The 25,062-nt window shown below is 41.3% G+C and overlaps 1 protein-coding gene across 1 annotated transcript; it reads right to left on the bottom strand.

Moving 5' to 3' along the window:
* Positions 1 to 1,456: 1,456 nt before the first annotated feature.
* Positions 1,457 to 21,656, bottom strand: limd1a (LIM domains containing 1a). The gene is made up of 8 exons (XM_083891935.1): positions 20,094 to 21,656; positions 15,322 to 15,423; positions 9,336 to 9,403; positions 8,256 to 8,318; positions 7,272 to 7,402; positions 6,218 to 6,269; positions 4,634 to 4,702; positions 1,457 to 2,839 (listed from the first exon to the last, which is right to left on the bottom strand). The coding sequence occupies exons 1-8, from the start codon at positions 21,334 to 21,336 to the stop codon at positions 2,705 to 2,707; spliced, it is 1,863 nt and encodes a 620-aa protein (XP_083748061.1). The 5' UTR covers positions 21,337 to 21,656; the 3' UTR covers positions 1,457 to 2,704.
* Between the last annotated feature and the right edge of the window lie 3,406 nt (positions 21,657 to 25,062).

Genomic DNA, 25,062 nt, shown 5'->3' on the forward strand with positions numbered 1-25,062 from the left:
AGATAGATAGATAGATAGATAGATAGATAGATAGATAGATAGATAGATAGATAGATAGATAGATAGATAGATAGATAGATAGATAGATAGATAGATAGATAGATAGATAGATAGATAGATAGATAGATAGATAGATAGATAGATGTAACTGTAAAATACTGTACGTCTACTGTTTACAACAGTCACACTTTACAGCATGTGAAGGGAACATAAACCCAGCGCTTCCAGCCAGAAAAGATGAAGTCATCGTTTTTCATTGGTTCATTTGTGTGTGTGTGTATTGCATTGAATGATCTTTTTGTGAATGTTCTCATATTTAATTCCTCAACCCTGCATGTATTTATGTGACCACACCTCTCTGCTTCATTTATGTAAGACACAGTCCTTTCTCAATAATTGTAATAAATGTTTTTTTTTATATATATTGTTAATCATGTGCACATGTTATCAATGTTACAGTTTAAGTATTTGTGTTGTTGTTTGTAGTTTTGCCTTCATTCTAGGGTCAAGGGTTAAGGACAGAGGAGGTCACATTTTGTACAGATGAAAAAGCCATATAAGGCATTTGGTGATAAAGAGATGGTAGATTATAGATGAACGGACAGATAAAAACATCCATTCCCAGGAGGAGCAGAGTTTTGTGGTTGTAGTGCTGTGACGTCCAGAAGGGCTGGAGTAAAATCAAAGTAACAGACTTGTTTGGTGCTGTGCTTGTTTACGTATATTTATGATTTTGAAAGAAATTAGGTTAAAATAACTAACTGATTTAAGTCTCATATGTAGTAGTGTAATATTTAATTGCAACAATTTTTCTTTTTCGGTAAACATGGAATACTGACCATAAGAAAATGGCCGACTATTCTGTTCATTACTGGAAGAGTTGCAGTCAAAGATATAGTTGTTTTTTATACTTTGTTGCATGTCTCTTATTTCATACTATAAGATGTTGTAAAATTTATTTAACGTCATAATTATGTATTAATACACTGATAAAACAATTCAGAATGTTACAAATTTATGTTAATTATTTGTAGAAATTAGTGAAGGGAAGGTCTACAAACGTTAGTGAGCCCCGCTGTGTTGGTCAGAAGGAGCGGTGCTGTCTAAAAGACAGGAGGTGGAGCCACAGAGAAGCTTCATGGATGTTGTGAAGGAGGACATGAGGACAGTCGGTGTAATGGAGGACATGAAGGATGGAGTGAGATGGAGGCAGATGATCCGCTGTGGCGACCGCCTAAGGAAGAAACCAAGAGGGAGAAGATTTGTAGAATGAACACTGTTTTGACTGAAAACGGGACTGTATGGGTTACAAAATTACAGAGGAGTATTAGGGCCACATGTAGAATTCTGACTTTAATCTCAGTTCTGACTTTAATGTGGCTCTAATCCTCTTCCGTACCAAATAATATTCCACTATGTGTCTGGAAAAAGGATGAAAGTCAATATATTGCGATGCATTTATTAAATCCTTTCTTTACAGCACAGACAGTATGAATACACTTTTTATTTTTCAGTTGGCTATGAAAACACTACGAGCTCAAAGGATAAAAGTATTACGTTAGTGAAATGAAGACATGGGTAACACTTGGACTTCCCCCAGCAAATCAAACAAAAGTAAATGAATGTAGACCTACAACATATGGTATATAAATGTATAATATCAACCTATGATGCATGTCCTGTTATTTGAATATACAATGTTTTCAAATGTGAAATTGATCCACTGATCTTATACCAAACCTCTTCACAGGTGCATAAAAATCTCACACATGTATTTGTAAGTGCTTCGAAACAGCAGCTGTTTCTTCACCAAACAACTGTATAACTTGGTTATCCTCAGCAGTTTAAATTTACATTTTCAGTTTATAGAGGCAAAGCCAAATGCAGAATATGCCACTTCAAAGAAATGGTTGTGCTTCGAAAGTATTAACAGATATAAATAATTGCATTCTAATACTTATGCAAATGAAAGAAAAATGAACACCAACGTTGGCTCTGTGTGCAGCTGAACTCACTGAGGCCTTTTACAGAATGTCTGTGTTGTCAGCGCGGCTGCAGGAAACTATAAATAGAAGAACACTTAGTGCACAATAACTGGTTAAAATGACCATATATTCAATGATAAAAGACACTTTGTATGTTTGTTTGTTTCTAAATGAATAAATATGCATAATTTCTTTATCCTGAAGCCTTCACTTATTAACATGAAGCAGACTGTGATATGACTGAATCATTATTTTAGTGAATTATCTTTTGTATTCGATCGTAATATTAGGCAACCGTGGATTATGTAGTTGTACTACACGTTATCTTTTGTAAATCATCATTTTGGATGGACACATTTTGACCTGTGATGTAAGAGCACAAGCTGACAATAAGTTATTTACACAGCCAAAGCAAATGAAAGTCAAAGGAAATCACACAGCAACAGTTGCTTTGTGGCAGTTTCAGCTCAATGCGTCGCTGCACTCAAAGTGGAGTTGTGATGTATTAAAATACTTCATTACTGAGTCATAACCTTTTAGGTTCTGCAAAATGGAAACTTCATTAACACTCCTGTCTAAATACACATCGGATCGTCGTAACACTTGAGACACTTAAAATCAATCAATCCTCTACAACAAGAATTGTATATTGTCTTCTCCTGCATTTGGCAGTTCTAAACTGAATCCACCAGGTGTCGCCCTTCACTTAGACACAAGTGCTAGTAGGAGTCGGCTGTGATGGGAGAGGAGCAGCCAGGCTCCATGTGTTTCAGGTGGCAGGAGTGGCAGAGTAGGTGGCCGTTCAGAGGGTAACAACGGTGGCCCTCCTCATCATTCAGCTCCATCTTACAATCCTACACAAAACGAGCAGGAGAGGCAACAAGACAGAGGTTAATAATGTTTGACCACTGACACTGAATAACAAGAGGTTTATTACCAACATTCTCACAGAATTTAAAGCTGCAGCACGTGTAACTTTTGTTGACATTATTGTTATTCTGCCTCTGCCTCTGCCTAAAATCTGACTGAGGGAACGAGAAGAATTTATCCAACAAACTGCTGAACATTATAGAGTTCACGTCTGAAACTTTTTCGAGGGCACTTCTGTGTGTTTTTCGATCAAACTCCAAACTGTTTGACATGAATCACTTCCTGTGTGCATCACGGGAACGGTAGCAGGTGACACAAGATCTGGAGATGGTGATAATGAGGAAATACAGGGAGTCTTGTGGAGCTGGCAGACTTAATCAATAAAGTGTGAAGCCCCATTATACCAGTGAAGTGTGACGGTACTGCATGTGGCCAGTTCAAGGCAATTAAATATAAGGGAATAAAGTTTTGAATTGTTAAGTTTTATATTGCTGAAAAGAATGTACATAGACTTTAAAGGTCCCATATTATACCCTATTTCTCCAAGTTAAACTAGTTCCCTGGTGTCCTGATGAACATGTCTGTGACATGCTTTGGTCAAAAAAGGATGAAGCACCACAGCAGTTCAATCACCCTGTCAAAACAGCCCTGTTCAGAACGCTCTGTTTAGTAGTATCTCTTTAAAAAAAAAAAAGAAAGAAAGAAAAAAGAATAGAACTCGCGGACTTCCGGTTTTCGGATACTGTTGCCCTCGCCAGCACTCTCGTGTGTGGAAGTCAACATTGTGTTTCATCTCCTGTACTTAGACTGAGGAGGACCACAAAACATGAGTGAGTCATCTTTTTTCCACACTTTACCGACTGATAGGACCACCAGAGTCCCAAATATAAGGATTTAAATGATTAAAAAGTCGATTTTGCATAATATGGGACCTTTAAGAAACACCTATAAGGAATGAAACAAAGTCACAGTGTTTAAATTATGTGTGATTTGTCTTTGTCCTAGTCTAGCAGGTTATCCACTGTCAGCCGGTCAGCATACAGGGCGAACATTTCAGTATTTGATGGAGAGCTACTCACTTTGAGAGCAAACACTTTGTTATGAAGCTAAACCTTTCAAATATTAGATGGAGCGCAGCTGTAATAACCACATACATGTGTTGAAAGATATGCAAGTTCAGAAATAAAGTGAAGTGAATGGATTATTAATCTGCACTGAATTCTTTTATGTATCGTTTGGGTGTGAACCTCAGAGGATTTTCAGATTTCAAAGTAGCCCCCCCTCCCAGGCACTCTTAAGTTTAGGAATGGCTGCATTAGACAGCCGTTTGAATGTGACGAACGTTTGTTTAATCTACACACTTCAGCGTTACATTTCCCATCATTAGTGAAGAGTTTCATCTGCCGTTTGGCTTTCAGTTTCAAAAGTAAATCTGTTCACAGAGAAAAGAAATCTGATGTGTTGATGCTCCATTTTGAACAAGTTAAAAATGTAACAACAGTGCACTGATTTTTATTTGCATGAAGTGGAAGAACAGCAGTCAATCAGCTGCTGGCAAAGAAAAGAAGAGGTACTTGAGTAAAATGATGAGATGATGACAGTGTCTCACACCTGCACTTCTCAGCAGTACGCAATTATCACCAAGACTATGATTAAGACTGGGAATATACTCATTATGATTACTCTTAATGAGCCATTCAGAGGATCTCCGGCTCGGTGCTGCTAAACACGCTTGTTTTCATTTTTCTTACAGCGAATCCAGACTTGTTTCTACCCACCTCACAGTGGTAGCATTCCACATGATAGTCTCTGTCCATGGATACAACGCGGATGGTTTCGTCAGATCCCTGCAACGAAATTCACACAGAAACGTAGCTGAAGCCAATCTTGCCAGATGAGATTCAACGGTCTTGTTTTGTTCAACTACTCAGTCTGACAATAGATCAGTAAAAAGCATGGACACGTTGCTGTAAGCTCTTTAAATGACTCGTCTAAATTACAGTCATCACTTAAAGCACAGACCCACTCAGCGAATGAAATAATCAATAAAGTTTCATTATATTATCTGTTGAAAGAAAAAAAAAACGATCCAAGAAAACCCACGCACACAGGGACAACATCCAAACTCTATACAGAAAGACAAAGACAGGTACGTAAAGCAGCGACCACGTCTGCCACTGTGTGACCCCTTCACATAGACCATTGTTTTTGTTTTGTTTATAATATCATCACAATATTAGCCTTGGAGGGAACTCCCCTCAACACACCCAACAGACACAGAGCACCTCTTCTCTAAATACCAGCTACACTGCTTACTAAAGGGGGGGGGGGGGGTTGCAAGGGACATTCCAGCAAAGTCAACTCTAATTTTGGACATTTCTCTGTTTTTACCAGTATTTCCTATGTCTGTGTTCCCATTCTTCCTTTACACCACATCAAATCACATCCACGTCACTATTTTTGACCTGTACTCTAATGGGAAATGTGGCTGTGTTCATTTATCTGCTCTGCCCATACGCGAGTAATCAGAAGGAGATAACATTTCGTCTGCTGTATTCCTGCCTGCTGAATGTCCACAGCTAAAGGTGACCTCCATAATAAATGACATTTCAATGTGAAAACACTACACCTGATACTGTATCTGTATCGCTGCCTGTCTTTACTCAAATATGGGAGTTACTCAAGTTCACAAGAGAGCTTAATCATTCTTTTGAGTCAAGTTAAAACATCCATGAATATATTTTGTGGTATAATTTACATATTGATTAATGTCAAGGGTCTTTCTGTGTTGAGTTTACATCACAGGAGTTTACTTCCTCTGTGCATGCGATTGGGGATTAGGTTAATTGGACATTGAATGAGTCAGCTGTGTGTATGTAAATAAAAAGTGCGGGGAAAAAAAGTATCATTTACCAGATTTAGCTAAATACAACCTCAACATCCGCAGTTAGAATCCATCCAAGACGTTTCACTGCAGGTTATTTTCTATCTCAATCCCCTAATGTAATGTTATCGTACTTCATACAGCTCATGTTTAAAGCCATGACTTTCCAAAAATATAATAAATATTAAACTAACACATTCTGGAGCCGTAACAGGACAGAATAATGTGTGCTGCCAGGAGCAAACTCTCACAAAACACATAATGCACTACACTGATGTCTGAAACTGAGGAAACCGTGAGTGGTGTTATACTTATTATCTTAATACTGGTGTGCTACAGTAACCACTAACACAAATCAATTTCAAAAACTATTTATGTATAAAAGTATCCTTTTTCAGGATGAAGCTACGGCAAAAACACAACAATATTGATATTTAGCGATTGCTCGGCCTCTAAACACAGGCTAATGTTGTCTTACCTCTGAGGGCAGGATGGGCTGCTTACAGGCTGCACATTTAGGGGCCAGGACTCTGTGAGAGGGAGACAGAAGCAGATTATTTGACCTGCACTCAAATGACTGAATTACACTGATTTAAGAAAATAAAGGTTACAGTGAATCCATATTCAAGGTCCCTGCAAAACCGATTTATCCCCCCCCCCCCTTCCTTTTTCTCCTGAATGTGACTAGATTCAGATGCCAGGTTTGCAGATGTGCTGGCTTTCCCTCACACGCACGTGACTCCCCCTAATCCAAAAAAGAATGAGGGAAAACAAAAGGCTAAATGAATGCATTATTTCCACACACATGGCTAGCACCTGGATGTCTGAGGGAATAACAAAAGGCCTCTGAGTGTGGATGGGCAAAACTGGAGAGTTAAACACACACAAACAGTGTACACACAATACGGTTTGTCTGACTTAATCAGCGTAGAGCACATGTGGGAGCTGCCAGATGGTGATCAGCCATGTGCTCAGCTGTGCAGTACAATATGTCCCATGAAGAGAGGAGAACAGCTGTAACTGTGGAGCTGCTTCAGGAGGCTGGGGTACTCCGGGTGATTAATAACGCTGTTGATAATTAATAGCCAAATATTGTTTCCAAAAGTGACAAACATAAATCTAATTCGCTCACACACAAAACGTTGATTTCACACTCTGACATTAACTTTAGAAACTCTGTATTTGCTCTTCAGAGAATGTTGGATTTAAATGAGAGGAGACGCAGCCACACGCCACTCTTTTCATCTTTGACTGAACATTTTCTCCCTCCCCCGAACTCCTCTTTCATCCCTGACTACAGTCCTCATGTGTCTGCCACACGTGTCAGGGAGAAACTTGACCCGTCAGCCTGTGCAGACCTCCTCCAGCCTGGTCCTGCAGTGGCAGGAGAGTTAAGGGGCTGCACTGTGACTTAACACGGAATATGAAACCGAGACATTTTCGCCAGAGTCATGTTGAACTAATTTAACCCAGATAAATTCAGGTCGTGAACTCGTGTTATTTTGAACTACTTGGTAACAAATGACACTCACCTGTGGTAGTCTTTGACACAGTAGATCTTGTTCTCGGTGTCTACAGTGAAGGGCACTCCATCAAGGCTTTCATTACAGACAACACAGCGGAAACAGCCGGGGTGGTAGGACTTCCCGAGGGCCTGCAGGATCTATAAAGAAAGAGATAAGTGTAGAATATCTGGAAATTAATACTCAAACAAAGCCATCTTTGCCTTTAAATTAGAGTCATCTTTAAACACTGTCTGGAAACATGAAATGTACAAATCTTCGAATAAGCTTATGAAGAGTAACCGTGCGGGACAATTCAGTCAGAAAGAAACATCATGAGTATTAGAGAATGTAAAATTGTAACATGTAAAAAACAATTATGTGGCAGAAGTGAAATCCAGGTAAATACAATGTTGTTGTTTTTTCTGTATCTGACATTAGGCAATCTCGATTTGTTTCGAAACTGATTTAGCATGTTAAAATATGCAGATGTGAAGATAAAGCAGCATCAAGAAGTCATGTCAAAACATCTCCTGATGCGATCGCATGCTTTATACGTCTGTGTGTATGTGTGTATATACGGTGTATTTACTTGTATACCAGTAGTCCTCAAGGAGACCAAAAACCCGGTCCCAACAACTTGTGTATTAGTCTTTAGTTTAGAGCTACGATTTGAATTGTTGTTAGATTGCGTTTAGGATTAGACATTAACTGGTTATGGTTCTGTTCAAATCTGTGTGTGTGTGCGTGTGTGCGTGCGTGCGTGCGTGCGTGCGTGCGTGCGTGCGTGCGTGTGTGTGAGAGGGAGGGAGGGAGGGAGGGAGTGAAAGAGGGAGGGAGGGAGAGAGAGAGAAATGCACATGCAGGATCAGTGCCTCCTCCTGAGCGTTTATCCAGATGTACCCACAGAATAGCTCCTTCAAGGTGATGTAACAAAAAGCTTCTGCTGAGATCACCTGGCTCAGACACACACACACAAGAACGTACAACTGTAGAGATGAAACGGACACATACCATGTCCATAATCAGATGTCCACAAGCGTTGCACTTGTCCGCAGACTGCTGGAAACCAGAGTACTTCAACAGACGGGGAGAGAGAGAGAGAAAGCGACAGTGAGGTCATTGGAATTTGGTTCTTCAATGGATGACTGAATCTCTGGCACTCTGTTCCAGACTAAGCACTAAACATCTCCACTGTGTCTTCCAGGCATTATGCAAAGGAGCACATGTGGCTTTGCATGAGTGGCTCCACTAAAATCCCTCCTTAAAATCACGCGAAATAACCATTTTGTACCTTCACAGTGTTTCTTTGAGATTGATATTTAACTGATGCAATATTTGAATCTGTCAGTTTGGCTTTACTATTTCTTATTGTGAGCAGCGTCAGCGAGGAACTGCCACACTAACCAATGAGGCCAAAGCGCAGACATAATTAACAACATATGAAGGGAGCAGAGCAAATTTCATTTCAAAATTGTTTTTAATCTTAAATGAGTAACAGTAAGCTTTTGATGGAATGAAGATTAGATAAATGTTTTATATAAACAGGGCTACTGGGGTAAACACACATAAGGCAAATTATGGTATAAATAAAAGGGTAATTACTGACAATGAAACAAATGGGAACACAATGTTCTCACATCGGTGGCAACATACGCACAGATTCAGGAGGGGGTGCTTACTGAACGTGCTACACACTGGAAGTTTTCCACTTTTACTAAGTAGATAAACTATATTGCTTTAATGGGAATGACCTGCCAGCCCCTTCACCCTATTAACTATAGAAAAGACGCTTCTCCAATGACTGACCCTCTTCCTGTCATACCCAAGGGAGGGAAGTGATATGAATCATCTGCATTAGACGTAGGAAACTGGGCCACAGGGTGGAAATCTCTCACCTAAATTGTGTATTGAATTTTTATTCTAATATATAATATTGTGGGATGTAAGAACTAAACTTTAATAACAAAAAATTGAAGTTTTTAAGTGACGCGTCGTTGTTAATCCAAATTATAAAGAAAAGAAGAAAAAATTGACAGCACCACATATATCAGCAGAGGTAAGCTAAATATGGATTGTGCATTGACCACTCACCAGAAAGTCTTCTTCACAGAAAACCTTTCCTCCGACATAGTAGAAAGCTTTCCCTCGGAGTCTTCGACCTGAAGAGACACACAAAATGCAATACGTTCATTTTTTTTTTAAACTTTACTTGAGAGAGGAAATCTCTAAAGCTAGAACGTGTCAGAAAATGTGAGTCAGTCAGAAGACGCTGTTTCAAAGCCTTTGGTCCAATCTTAAAAAATAATTACAGCACTAACGCAGACCGATGGTGATTAATTACAGCCATTCAAAGACCATGGATCCTCTTGTAATATTCATTATGTCCTGCTGAATCCATGGAAGATAAATCAAATAAACATCTTCGGAGGCCTGACTTAATAGGATACTGCTGGGACACAGCAGGACAAGGAACACATCTGGATCAGACACGTGAGGCGGAAATGCTGATTAAATGCAATTACTGAACAGGTGCAACGTATTAAACACTCTGCTCTATTGGATTTCGAGGCAGCCACAGGCCAGGACCTACAACAAAACCAACGCGTTTTTTCTCCGTTCCTCTCTGGTGTCTTTTCCACATGCGGGTTTGTGCTTCCTGTCTGTCTGTGCGCGCTAATCGTTCTACGGTCTGGATCTGGCTTCTGATGGCATCACACACACACACACATACACACAGAGGCAGCAAATCTTCCCCACTCAATTCACTTAGCTATTCTTGCCCAGGTCCCACAGGAAGAGGGAACATTCCTCACATTTTCTGTGAGTGGGGAGGTGAGGGAGGGGAAGGGGAAGGAGGGGATTAACCTTGGTGAACAGGAGCCTTCTTTATCTCCCATCTCATGCTCTGTTTATCACTTGGATCTTTCAGAATCACACGTTTTAACCACCAGAAAACACAGCCCAAGCTGTTCTGATTCATCAGTGATCAAACTTAATTATTTTCCATATAGTTATGACAACAACAAAGGCCACCGTCAAACAGGTTGTCCTGTCCTATCTCTTCTAAAACCTCTCCTGTTGTCTATAAAACACTCGACAACGAATTGATGGACATCATTTGACTGTTTGAGGGGTAAAAAGGGTAAATAATGGAACGGTTTCTCTTTTTAAATCTGCTAAAAAATATACATTGAATATGGAACTATCAACTAAGAGGGAGTGGAGCAAGAGATTGACAGGTGATACAGTGATACAGTCCGTTGTGGTGAAGAAGGAGCTGAGTCGAAAAAGCAAAGCTCTCAATTTACCAGTAAAGCTAAGTCCCAACCCTCACCTATGGTCACAAACTGTGGGTAGTGACAGAAAGAAGAAGACTGCTCCACAGCAGTCTAAGAGACAGTAGGAAGCATGAGGCTTGGAGTCGAGCCACTGCTCCTCCACATCAAGAGGAGCCTGTTGAATTAGTTCCGGTGTCTAGTCAGGATGCCTCCTGGACGTCTCCCTGAGGAGGTGTTTCGGGCATGCCCAAAGGACGGAGACAGGAAAAGAGGGGAGTAATCCCCGAGCAGACCCAGGACACCCTGGAGAGATTACATCTCTCGGTTGGCCTCGGTGTCCCACCAGGAAAGTGTCTGGGCCTCCAGGCTGCTGGTGACCCGGACCGGTGAAGCGGTAGAAAACGACGCCGATGACGAGAATAAAAAATAACTGTGTAACTGTGATTAGCATGTGACATTGAACTGGCCTTCAATACTGACTGACAGACAGTCTGTGTCCATTCAGGAAAAAGGGAAGGATAAACGGGATGAAAGTGGCATTTGGATTGCTCTTCTTCACATTCCTTCACTGTCTTTTTTTTCCCCTCTTCATGTGTCAGAGAAGGAAAGCTGTGTGCAGCCTTTTGCAGGAAGATAAGAGCTTAATTAAAGTCAGGGGCCAGGGCTGACTATTTGAAAAGCACCAGTACAAAGTGTGACTTTGCACTTTAATGAAAATGTAAAAATACCTGAGCGACAGAACAAAACACATGCAATTTTAAAATGAAAACATTCTTTAAATTCCACCTATATAATCTCATTCGGGGAAAATAAGCAGGTCACAGTGACCCTGCCATGACAACCATGAGTCTTAAGACTGTTTCACCATCATTTCACCAAAACAACCCAAGTTCACATTTGTAGACTTAGTCCCAGCTGAAGTAATCAGATGTCATGGTAGATTCACTCGCCAGCCACTTTATTATTAGGTACAGTGTTCCAACTGCTTGTTTGTGCAAATATCTAACCAAACAAACACATGGTAGGATCTCAGTGAATTTAGAAACCATGGGGTTTACAGACAATGGTCTGAAAGGGAGAAAATATCCAGTGAGTGGCCGGTTCTCTGGGTGAAAATGCCTTGTTGACGCAAGAAGTCAGTAGGAGAATGATGAGACTGGTTCAGAATGATAGAACGAATAACTCAAATGACCACTCCTTAAAACCAAGGTTTGCATCTAGTAACACTTCAGTATGTGTCATGTGTACCTAATAAAGCAGTCTGTGAGTGTATATCTATGCGTGTAACAGCACCACGACTTTCTCGCGAATAAAAAAATCTTTCTGCACTTACAGTAGGGCTGTAACGATATGCGTATCGAAATTGAAATCGCGATACTCAGAGCCACGAACCTGTGTCGTGATGTGAGAAGGCAGAATCGCGACACGCACTTTCTAACTCCCAGTTATTTTTCCAGTCAGCCACATGATATGAGCTGTTAGTGCTACCAAACTTATTTTTATTAGGGGTGTCAAATTATCACGTTAATTGTGATTACTTAATTACAGTCATCATTAACGCGTTATGTGTCCCCCGCTACCGGGGCAGCGTCAGACGCAGCGACAAAAGCGTCATAAAACCATGTCTAACTTTAACAAACACAGACATGCTGCAAACTCAGCTAAAAGCCCATATAAACCATTCTTATGTTCACCAAACAGTTAAAACACCGATGGATCAAACCAGCAGGAGGTGAAAAAACCTGTTCCAGCGCAGACATTTTCACAGATTTTTATCACTCTACGAACAAGATTCACGGATCCAGCCCCAAAATAAGAGCAACAACTGACTTTCAAGAAATACAAGCAGAAATGTTGTCTTACCTTTGCTGTTTATCAAAACAAGTTATTTCCACTGGAACAAAACTGCTTCTAATGAAGAACTACACTTCCCAGCATGCTTTGGGGACAAATCCTAGTCTGATTGATCATTACTTTGTATTTTTCAACAGTATTATTTTGTTACAGAAAAGAGAGAAATCTTTGGTTATTTATTTATGTTCAAATCTGTTCACAGTGTTCCAAAATATTGTTATTAAATGTTAAATTAAGTTGCTATATAATTAAATGTTGTTTAAATAAAATGTTTTTGGAATTGTTGTAGGAATGTATCAAATCGTGGGTCAAAAATCGTGATACGAATCAAATCGTGAGTTTGTGTATCGTTACAGCCCTAACTTACAGAAATTCTCTCTGTTAGTCAGTCAGACCAGCATTTCTTTGACTATAAACAGCACCTGGGACATTTGGTCAAGGCTCTGACACACTACCCACCAGATGTTAACATACCTGTGGATTCAGAACCAGTCAGATATTTGTTTGCATTCTGCCAAGACTGTGAAGAAGCTGGTATTGAGAAAGCAGAAGCTGAGATGGGCGCTACTTATACACTCAAGTGCAGTAAATGCATGCCCTGAAATCCATTTTACATACAAAATTGAAATTGGACCACTTTGTAAACAAGTCAATGTTTAACCTAGAAGGCCCCACCCCTCGAAGGAAGACCCCCCCCCCCTGCAGTGAAGAACTGAATCCCAGACATGCAGCCTGAGCTCCTCTAACCTTCAGGAATGTTCTCTTGGCTTTCACCTTGGGGGGGCAACTAGTGGAGTAAGAACATGAAGGAGGCTCACAGTCACAGAGAGATTTGTTATGCAACTGAAGGAAAGGGAGATGAAGGGACGCCTTGTAAAATATTTGACGGAATAAATGTGTGTACTGTGTAGGCAAATGTGTATGTAGCAGCACGGAATGATCTCGCCGCTCTGTACCCTACGCCCCCAGCTGACATAACATCACCAGTGTCCTCCTGGAGGCGACCCACTGAGGGCCCCCTTGCCTGCATTCCTCCCTGACTGAGATGCTTTTCCCTGAGCCCGCTCACAGCAAACACAACCCTTATGCCCTCACATGGAACAAGGTATGAGAGGTATGTGATGTGCAAACCCATGTACCCTGGTTTACAAATCAATTTCACTCCGAACCCTGTACGACAACATCTCCTCGACTCACACACACACACACAGACGCACACAAACACAAGAAGGAAGAGTAAAGACACAAAACACAAAAGATGTTAATGATAAATCTGTGGGGGGTGGAACCAACAAGGTCAAAGGTGCTGCACGATGACGGGTCCTCACAGAGGTCATCAACGTGCCACAAATACTCTCCACATAGCCGCCATAAATGGAAAAGGCATTTTAATTGGCCAAAAGTGAGGAGTGAATTTTTCAGGTGTGATGTGTTTCACAGGCAGGAAGGTACAGGTCAGTTATTCACCAGACAGCACTGCCAGGGTGACCAAGCTCAGCTGAGGTCTCACTCACTAATTGGTCGAGCAAAAACATGAATAGATGGACAAACAAAAACAAAATGCTGTGAAAACTACACCAACTGACACACAACACACAAGTCTGGGCGACATTATTGTCCTCATAGTTCAGGAAAGTTAGGTTACCTGTAAAAGTTAGGTTACCTGAAAAATGACCTGTATTATTTTTTAATGCAAGACGATGGAACATATACAATATGTAGTTTCTTTTAACTTAGACTGAATTGTTTCCGAATTAATACCATGCATCACTCTGGCAACATCCACTCAATCCATGTTTATTTTCAGTTACCTTCAATCTCCCTTGCTGATTGGTTCTTATCAGCATAAACTGTGCTGTGAAGGAAAAGCTCCACTAACGTTTACGATTAATTACACGACACACAATTGCCATTAAATGATTTGCCTGACATGTGTAATACGTTTCTTTCTTTAGGGAGTGAGTGTTTGTTGTTTTCTGGAAAAATTTTGAAACCCACAATTAACTGGTTTCTTCAACTTTTACTCGGGAGCAGAACTTAATCTTTAATTATCTGAGATTTTATTGCAATAATTATCGACGATTTAAAACTATTTTTTTCAATCATGATAAGGTTTTTAGCCACGTCGTAAATCACACGACAGAAATCCCTGCTCTGACGTCTCATCATTGTTGCTTCTTGTTTGTTGTACTTTCAAAAACTAAGCAAACAACTGCAGATTTACTTTCCTGTTCACAGTGGCGCACACACATGCCCAGTGTGTATGAATAATCCCATGATGCACATGTTTAGGTGTGTTAAATAATATGGACACAGATTTGTTCTGATACGGAGGTAAAAAAAAAAACACTTGATTGTTTTTATCTGCAAAAACCTATTTCATATGAAAACTTAGTAGTATGGATGTAGCCTAATGTTTTGAAAGATGTTGTGAAGAGGTTTCAATGACCCGTACTAGTTGCTGCAAAGCACGCTTTCATCATAAAGGATGCCACGCAATACATGCTCAATAGTCACACCCTAATTTACAGCTGATGTGTAGTTTTAAACACTTCTCTTTTTCTGCTTCAAAATGCGTAGGATTCATCGTATGCATACTATATAGTGCATGATTTTATAATACATTTTAATGAATTAGATCTGCAAAAAAAACAATACTGTCTTGCTATGTTTGCCTTTGTGTGGGCTAGAGGAGTGACTGGCACACCCAGAAACCAAACACCAGCACTAAAGGACAGTAATCCCTGAGTAATTGTGTGTTTCTGCTCAGGGCAGTGAAAGACTGGAGAAGAGGACATCACTTCCATTCAAGAGAACAAGGTCTTTGGCAGCCTATTAGTCTGAAGGTGACATGAGCTTTACATGTGAGTCCAAGGAGAACGGAAATGTGAATGTGTCTGAATGGACTAAGTGAAGACGTGTGTGGTGTGTGTGTGTGTACTTACTACAGGCACTGCAGGTGAAGCAACTGTCATGGTAGAGGTTACCCATTGCCTGGCAGGCCTGGTTGGCTCCGTACACCGGCTTGTTACACTTAGCACAGGCTCCTGCGGCACAACACAGAATATCACGGTCAGAAATGATGCACATTTGTGTAATTTGAGATTTGCATAAACAATTAGGGCATTTCATGGGTTAGAATTTCATTTTAAGACAAAACAGTCCCACACAGAGGTTAATCATACTGTGAGGTCCAAAGTCTAAGGCCAGTGTCCTATTCAAGTTTAAGTCTAGGTCTAGTTTATTATGTAACAGGGTAAAGGAAGAAAATTGTGTCGATCCAGATTAAATCAAACGTAAACAATGGATATGGACAAAAGAATCATAAGTCAGGAAACTGGTTTGCAGACTGTATCACTGAAAGGGGAAATATATCACTATGTGCTTATTTGACTTGGCTCAGTGAGCAAATGGGAATACAGTTAATAGACTTTGATAAAAAAAAAAATTAAAAATCACAGTGTTAACAACACAGACAAATCAGTGTGCCTTCATGGCAGGACATCAGTCTACTTAATGTTACCCGACTCGCTCATCCAAGCCAAAAACATTTGTAACAGACAGATAAAATTAAACTAAAAGCCCCAAACATTTAAAGGTAACTGCGACCAAGGAAAACCAGCTCATACAAACAAATGACATAACAGCTCTGCTGACTCTGGAACGCTCATGAGCAGCACAAGGTTTCCATGTGATCGATATACTTAGGATTCTCCTGACCCCTCTGTTTATCTCCATCTCTCTCCCTCCGAGTGAGCGCCGTATGATGAGGCGCGTGTTCAGATAGGTGACACATGGACGATGAAGAGTGAGAGGCCCAATCGATAATGCTGCCACTGACGGGTTTGTCAGCTAGCTGCGAAATCAGTCGGACGTGGTGTGATGTTAACATCAAATGAGAATTAAGTTACACAGCAAATGAGGGGGGAAACGGCTTTAACGCATATCGAAAACAGCACCACGAGTTTCTCTTTTAGTGTGTGTGTGTGTGTGTGTGTGTGTGTGTGTGTGTGTGTGTGTGTGTGTGTGTGTGTGTGTGTGTATTTTATAGAAAAACTCCCTGGAGATTGACTAACCCTAGCTCAGCAGAAGAGCCCTGCCCTGGTCCTCCTAAAATACTGACAAAGAAACTTCTGTTCCCAGTTTATCCAGCTCACACAACACGCAGCTTCCTCCCCCAAAAAACACACACACAGACAGCTATATTTTTACAGTTGGTTATTCAATATACTGTACAGTTGGGCTATATATATATATAATTCAACTAAAGCCCCTCCTAATACCACACCAGAGGACACATCATTGGGGGCCCCAATGGCTGGAAAGATGATTTAGAGATAATAGAGGGATATTATAGGACAGCAAAAAGAATGCAGGTCTTAGCCATTTTGCTTACATAAAAACACAACAAAGTCGTCATGCCCTTAAACTGTTGAAATTAATTACGGAGGTCATACAGTCTTTCTACATTTTCCTTCTTTAAATATTTACAACAAAGGGTTCACAGATCTCAGAACACTTTCTCAGGTGAAGGGTACAGTACAGTACAGTACAGTACAGTACAGTGCCATACAGTACTTTTGCAGGATGATGCCAGGTCACTGACATTTTTTTTTCCTTTAAATATTTATAGTTCGAATTTGTGAGCCCAAAAATGCAGTAAAGGTAATTTTCCCCCTTCTCTTTTCCTGTTGGGCACCAAAAAGTCCTTGTTTCAGAAGAAACCTCCTCACCGGGTTGGGCCACACTGCAAACTTGCCTTTGGCCTATGTCCCGTATTCCAAAACAGTGTGATTATTCTGGGGCCTGACTTATGGCTGCAAGTGGGGGGAAGGGAAGCAAAACATGGAGCCAAAACTGCACACCTCCTAACACCGCCACCCCCATCCAAACACACACACTCTCCTACCTAAAGCTGCCAAAAACCCCAGAAGAGGGCTTCTTGCAAAATGCCAGTATGCCATTGACAAACTAAATTATTTCAGATTTGACTTTGACGATATAAATACTGAGCAGAAGTATCAAGGTCTCATTCATAAACATGTAACTGTATAGTGAAATAATTACTACATGGATACACTGCCAACTCACAGTGGAGTTTAAAGGTCCAGTTTGTAATAGTTAGGAGGGAAAATGGATATATTACCACGCAGTATGTTTGCAGAAGTGTATAATTCCTTTCAAATAAAACATTTTTGGTTTGTGTAGGTATACAATGAGACATGTATGTGTACTATTGGCAAGGGCGTTGTTTTATATTACGATGCTTAAGACTTCTACTCAAACCAAAAAAACAATAACAAGTTTTCTGGTTCCATGACATTGGAAAAGGGTGGGTGAGTTGAGGAGTCCCTCTATTTGTTGCAATCTTCAGTCTCACCATTGGATGTCACTAATTCAGACTTGCTGGAACTTTATGATAACAAAATTCTTATAGTATTTATTTCTGGCAAACTGTTAAAACAGCCAGACATGACACCACATAATAAATCAATCAAAAAACTGTAGGGTATATATTTATAGTCAAACAGCCACAGATACATATGGTATCACATTTTCTCTATCCGTCGCTCTTACTCTCTCTAATGTGCACTTAATCGCAAGCCTCCAAAAGCCCGCCACAGTCAGAGCCAAGAGTCCCTGGGAAGAGTTAAGACGAAGCTTTCCAATTCTCATCCAGATGGGATAAATTAATCATCCATCTAAACACAACACTAAATGCTCTACTGTGTGTGTGTGTGTGTGTATGTGCCCGGGGGGAGGGAAGCAGATCACTGGGATGTCCCACCACTTATCGTCTCTTGGATTGACTTGTCTATAAATCTCACATCCTCTCAGACTCTTGTGGCAAAGGACAAAGACATGTTCATGAACTTGCCCTTAAATCTCTCATTTCGTCTCCTCGTCCATTCAGCTTTACCACAGGCACCTCTAAACTTGTCTGGGGGACCCCCCCCCCACCCCTCCCTCCGTCCCCAACATTTATCTTAAGACCCCATTTCTAAAATTCCTAGCTTGCTCACTTCAGACATTCCTCAGTGTTCCCTTGGTGCAGCCGTTTGGCAACTGACTCACTTTCCCAGAACCTCCGTCTGCATTCATGTCCATCACACACTCGATGTACGGTTCAGGATCTCTGATTGATCCAGGCCTTCTCAACACAGCTCTCTGGATTAGTTAAACAGCACCATGGTACGAGCAAAGACCTCTCTAGAGGAACATTACAGTTCATTTGTTGGCTTTAAATTCTCTCAGATATAAATAGGGCTTTAGAGAATGTGACAATACGGCAAATGTGCTGAAACATTAGAGGAATCTAGCATCTATTTCTATGCAGAATTATAATGACGCTTCGGTTTGTGAAGAAAGCTTGCCTACACAAGTTTTTTTCGAGGACCAAAGCATGACTCAGAGGATGAGCCATGTTCTGGTGGGAAACTCCTCACAGAAACCACGTGTGGGCTATGTGGGAATGTGTGTGTGTGTGTGTGAGAAACGACATTCAATATTCAGTGGTGCTTTAAAATGACTGCATACTGTGCTCCCCCACACATCTGTAATATCCACATTGCTGTGCTATTTATGAGCCTGGTTGTGACATGACATACTCCAGAACATCTTCCCTTACACACCAATATAAGCACATGGCAAACCAAGGAGGGCTGACAGTTACTGTCACGGTGTTGCAGCAAAAAAGTCCTCATGTATGCATATGCTTGTGTGTGTGTGAGCGTGTAATGGTGATTCTTAGTAGCTTCATATCTAATGTCACCCATCTCACAACTCGCTCCTCTGTTTTTCCCAAAGCAGGACAGCCCATTTTCATCAATGGCCTTAACTCCAAACACTGAGCGCCACATTTGCAGCTACCACAAACACACACTCTGGAGCATTCAGTATATTCTATCTACATGTCGTGTTCCATCAATTTCCTGACAGTTTCTGTGATGGCAGTAGGGGCAGCTGAGGTACTACAAGCACTATAATGAGCAAAGGCATTCCGCTGATGACGGGCAGCCATGGTTATTTGTTTCTAATGAGCTGAGGTGGTTCATTATCGTTTCCTTTGTGCACATCACACGAACAAGCACGAATGGAATGCTCGCAAAATGTAATGAGAAATGTGCTTGTATAAGACATTGTTGGCGTAAAAAGTGTCAATCACTGAGTAGGGACAACAGAGCACTGTCTTGACTGAAGTGATCCACACATGCGGATATGTTATTAAGTCATCAGCAGTAGTAAACCATTACATTTCTGGGAGGAGATAAGGGGAAGTAACATTCTCCTTTCTGTCTTTGCCAACACCTTGTACTCCTAAAGGGTTTGCTACAGCTGCCCAGAGGGCAGGCAATAAATTTACTGAAATTCAAAAATAACGTTGTCTCTGAATTTCACAGTAGAAAAGAAAACACCAACATAATCTGCCCTAATAAGTTCAACTGTTCTATCAACAAAGACCATTGGGAATCAAAACAAAGACACCAAACAAAGACATTAGATAACTGGGATAACTCTGAATGAGGCAGTAAAGATGTAAAAACAAGTATGACAAAGAATGATAGTGTTTGCATGTGTAAATATGAAATATTAGAGACAAGTGGATGTATGTTCTGAGCTGTGAGTGGGCAGTTACAGAGCCTCACAGCATTGGTCGAACTGACAGAAGCCTCCTTGTTGGTGGTGGTGGTGGTAGTGGTGGGATAGAAACTCTTACCAAAGTAGTCTGCCTTTGGGAGGGCGTCCATCTCTTTTTCCAGGCGTTTAGTGAGAGCTTCTAATTTTATTTCAGCAGATGAAGTCCCCAGTTCAGCCGGTTGTGCAAGGAGAGCTTGACAAGGAAGCTGGACAGACTTGGGAGAACACAGGTGGACTTCAGGTTCAGCACTGGTCGCCTGTCCATAGCTGGGTGTTTGGCTCTGACCTTGACCCTGGCTGCTGTTTTTGGAGGCATGACCATGGTTCAAGACAGCAGATGCCACCTGCACTTTGGGTTGAGGTGTTTTAGACGGTGCAAGCTGGACAAGGGAAGCAGTTGCAGGACCATTATGGCTAGTGGGGGGTCTTAAAGTTGGAGACGGTGGTGCATAATGGGCTGCAGGCTGTGTGGAGGGCTGCTGCTGCTGCTGCTGCTGCTCCTGGTGCCCATGGAAATCTGCTCCTCCTGTAAAGGCACTCAGAGGCAGGGCAGAGATGAGGTCTGGCTGGGCTGCTCCAGAAAGCTCTCCAGCAGCCCATCCTCTGGCTGAGGAGGGTGGGCTCTGGTTCACAGAAGGAGCCGCAGCCTGATTCTGCTTTGGTGGGAGACTGGTGTTGATGGGGGGTGCAGGGATGATCTGCTGCAGAGGGGCAGGGCAGCTCTCAGAGCCAGGTATCGATGAGGAAAGCTGGTTCTCTCTGCACGGGGCCCAGGCCGCCGGCTGGCTGACAGGGTGACGGGCATGTGTGGGCGCGCTGTGGGGCGAGTTTCCTGGGCTGCTGGGGGGAGTCGGGGTGTTACGTTGGCAGGAATGTGGTTCTTTATTATCGTAACTGTTTCCGTAGCCATATGCCCTCTCTGCTGGGAGTTCCTGCTGAATGCCCGTGTGGTGTTTATGGCCGTCAAACGGAGCATACTGACCCGCGGTGCCCGACACAGGGCCGGAGAGTATCGGGGGCTTCGCCGCCGCTTCTCCCGGCTGTCTGTAACTGTTGATGGGCGGCCTGTCTTTGGTGTAATACGCACCGCTATGACCGCCATTCATCTTAATGGCCTGGTGGTTCTTTGCCATCTCCTCCTGGTGTTTCTGCATGTGGATTTTAGTCATTTTAGAGGCAAAGACTTTCCGCGTCTCCTCAAAGTCCGGGTTGTTTCCCGCATCCCTCCTCATGCGAAACAAACCATCCCGTGATGCTTCATACATGTTCAGGTCCTCGATGAACTTACTCGCCTCCAGTCCCAAATCCTCGTATTTATCCATTTTTGGAGAAACTTTTCCCGCCTGCTTCAATAGCGTTAAATAAAAACAAAAGGCTAAAGCCAAGCTCAATCACAAAAGTCCGTAAAATGAGTAAGAAAAGTTACTTCCAGCGCGTGTTTTAGCTTAACAGTCCAACAGCTCTTTACATCAAAGTCCAGACGAACTCTTCCCACTGTTCCGTCCCCTTTAAATCGTCCGGGTGAATAAATAAAAGTTTAAAACTCCTTGGTGAAAGTGTCCATCCGTCCAGCTCAGCTCTTCCCCGGACAAGCCTCCGTCTATGTGGTTATAGAAGTGAGCAAATCCTGGTTCCGACAGACCGGACGACCCCTCGAACTGACTGCCCACCTCCTTCTCCTCCTCCTCCTCCACCTCCTCCTCCTTCTACTCCCAACGGGAAACTTTCATTCACAAACCAAACACGCACTTCTATCCTCAAAAAAACTGTCTTCAAAGTTGTTCAAACTGCTGATATTGTGCTTGTACTGACAGTTATTTGAGAAAAGTAGTCCGACGTTGATGACCGGACCGTGGGACATTAGCGTCGCCGCCGCCGCGGAGGGAGTCGTACGTGGCCGCCGCCGGTGAAACAACCATGGACCAGTTTGTTTTAAAGAGGCAGCGCTGAAATAAAATGAAAAGTGAGAGAATAGTTGAGAGCAGTAGCAGCAGCAGCGATTAGCTCATTCATCCCACAGAAACTTTAAAAATAACCAACTAGGTTTAAAATAGAGGAACTTGGTATTCGTCCGCCTCCTCTGTTTCATATAGCACACGAAGAAGAAGAGGAAGAAAAAAGACCTTTACCTCTGGTGTCACCTTTAAAAATATCACACCAGATTCACTGCTTTTGTTTGACTCAGCATAAGCAACAGTATTATTCATTTGTACATAAAATTAAAAGTTAAATAAAGCAGTGACGTGCATAGAAATTTCAGGGACCAGGGGCTCAAGTGAACCCCCCCCCCCATGAAAAATCATAACATTGAGGCACATTTCCTTCACATCTCTTCCACTTCAGTCCGCTTTATACCTTTTTTAAATGACCTAATCATCATAATATTCAGGCTGTCTGGATTTATATTTATTTTATAGCGGTAGAATTGTCAAAAAATATTAAACGATTGAGTTCTTCTGCCCCCTTTCACTTTCAATATCTGGCAGTTATCTGTTTAAGAATTACGGTGCTTTCCAGTATGCCAGGATCCATCCATCCGTCTTTTACCACTTTATGCTCCACAGGTGTGTGCCAATCTATGCTCACATAGGGCGAAAGGCGGGGGTCACACCCTGGACAGGTCGCCAGTCCATAGTTTTTTAATTTTCTAGATATCACAAAAGGTCTAGAAGTTACAATAATGAGAAGTACACATGCCAAATGCTGTTGGCGATGATAGCATCAGTTTAGAGAAAAACACTCACCTTTAACAGGAAGAAATCTCCGACAGAACCAGACTCAAAGATGTGCTGACATCTGCCTCGACCGTTTGAGGTGAAAGGAAAAATGGGGGACAGAGGACTGGAAGGGGAGCAGAGTCTTTATGGAACTGTTTCGGCACAAAGAAAAACATCAGATTTCCACAGTTGTGGTCACAAACAAACTGGAATAAAACTCTTACGCACTCCAACATTATATTCAACCATCTACTGTACTATGGGAATTCTCTTACATAATTAAATGAGTTTTATTTAAGTAAAAACATCAAAACATCGCACAATAAAAAAAAATGTTATTGCTGTAGTAAGGGTGGAGGAAATGATTAAAAACTGCCTCCTAAAACATCCACCTCTTGTTCTTTATTGATGCAGTTGTGCCATTCAGAGGAAACACCTTGAAGATTTACCATCTCATAAAAAAGTATATAGGCTCTAGGTGGCAGTTTGTGCTGTAATAGATACACATGGTTTACAGCAAAGAGACATCCGTGTGTTTTATGTTCAGTAAACAGACGCCACAATATAGTCTTTCCTTAGAGGGAGAGGCTTAACCTGCCTCCATTCTACCGCACATTAATTATATTATTATATAGGCATCGTTGTAGAGAAAAAAAAACCATAGAGAACCGTTCACATGTAAATGTGACAGTATTCACAGCGAGGTTTATGAAATATTGAAGTCAGTATTAGATGAAAACATGGAGCAGCATAAGAAAATGTGATGATAATTTGATGAAAACTGGCATTAATTAAATATATCTTACAAAACCTTGCCCGCAATGTTGACCAGATATTCAGTTGTCATCATTAAGTGTTTGAGCAAGTAGTGTCTATTATGTTTAGGGAGTTGCTCCGATTTCAAAACTGTAAATTCTGAGCTCCACCCTCAACACTGAAGTGGTCATGTGTTTTGCAATTATGTCTCGCAATGGGAGTTAACCCAAATATGTGCCAACAGTAGCAGGGGATCCGGGGACAAGGCGGTTCTGTGGTTTCACCACTTCACTTGACTGTCTTATTTGTGACCTTGGTTCGACATTTAAAGAAATACCAATGAACTTTGTCTCACACCACATCATTTATGGATATATCGGAGAAAAACGCAAAACGTTATTTCAGAGATAACAGTCACTACTTGTTCTCTTCTGTCAATTTCTAGCTTGTATATGATTTATATCACAACACTGTGTAACATTGTTTTCTTACTTGGCAAGATTTTTACTTCAAGGCAATTAAGATTAAGACTAAGATTAGATTAAGATTAAGATTAAGATTAAGATTAAGATTAGATTTAAGATTAAGAACCCTTTAAGTCCCGCAAGGGGAAATTCAATTCTACAGTGAGTTAGTGAACACACACAGCACACAGTGAGGTGTAGAACATGTAACCCAGCGCAGTACTAGAGATATCAAATCAAACATTCAAAAAAAGTGTAGTGCCAAATCTCAACATACATTATGTCAAGGTGCTTTTGTCATACTCATTTTCACTGAGGGCCACATCAGCATAATGGTTACGCTCAAGGGGCCAGATGTAACTGTCAAACAGAATAAATTTAACCAAATATTATGTAAAATAAAGGTAACTACTACGGAACATATTGCTAAATAACTTTCTGTATTTATTACTCGTCGCATGATGCATATACAATGATACACTGCGATCTAGTGGCGGTGCCGTCACTTTGCGGGTAACACAATCGCCATGCATTGTGGGAAATGTAATGTTATGGTAAACACACGCCTTAAAGCAGCATTGACCTATTTTAACACAGATTTTTAAGACCAATTAGTCACTCGCGGGCCACATAAAAGGACGTGGCGGGCCACTTCTGGCCCCCCGGGCCTTGAGTTTGACACGTGCCTTACAGTATGGCCACCATGTGGACAGAGAGTGTGGCTGTGTGAATGGAAAATGATGCAATAACATTTAAAAATTGGACCGGATGAGACAATGATACAGATATAAACAACAAAAAATAATTTTGCAAATGATTTTTTTTAACAATAACAAAAGGTCAGAATGACTGGAAAAAGACTAGAGAAGCCAAAAAAAAACTATAACTTTGGCAATTGTGTTGCCTTCACAAGCAAGTTAAGTCTCAACGCTTTTAAAGGAACAGTAAAAAAAAAATCAGCTTATGCAGTGAGCTCATGCAAAAAAATACCCATGACCAAATAACCAACTTCGAGGTCAAGATAATGATCTGTGGTATCAATGCATCATCCTGTGAGAACACACTTCATTCAGGACGACACCGGCCCAATGAGGAGAGCGACTGTGACTGC

The sequence above is a fragment of the Microchirus variegatus genome (assembly GCF_963457635.1).
Source record: "Microchirus variegatus genome assembly, chromosome: 1".
NCBI lineage: Eukaryota > Metazoa > Chordata > Actinopteri > Pleuronectiformes > Soleidae > Microchirus > Microchirus variegatus.

Bases quoted from the DNA above. Each gene is read 5' to 3' on its own strand.
- limd1a (XM_083891935.1), bottom strand. From the start codon at position 21,336: ATGGATAAATACGAGGATTTGGGACTGGAGGCGAGTAAGTTCATCGAG. The intron at 8,319-9,335 runs GTGAGTGGTCAA...CGTCTGTTGAAG, and splicing joins TCTGTGAAGAAGACTTTCTG to TACTCTGGTTTCCAGCAGTC. The intron at 6,270-7,271 runs GTGAGTGTCATT...TCCCTCTCACAG, and splicing joins TGTGTCAAAGACTACCACAG to AGTCCTGGCCCCTAAATGTG.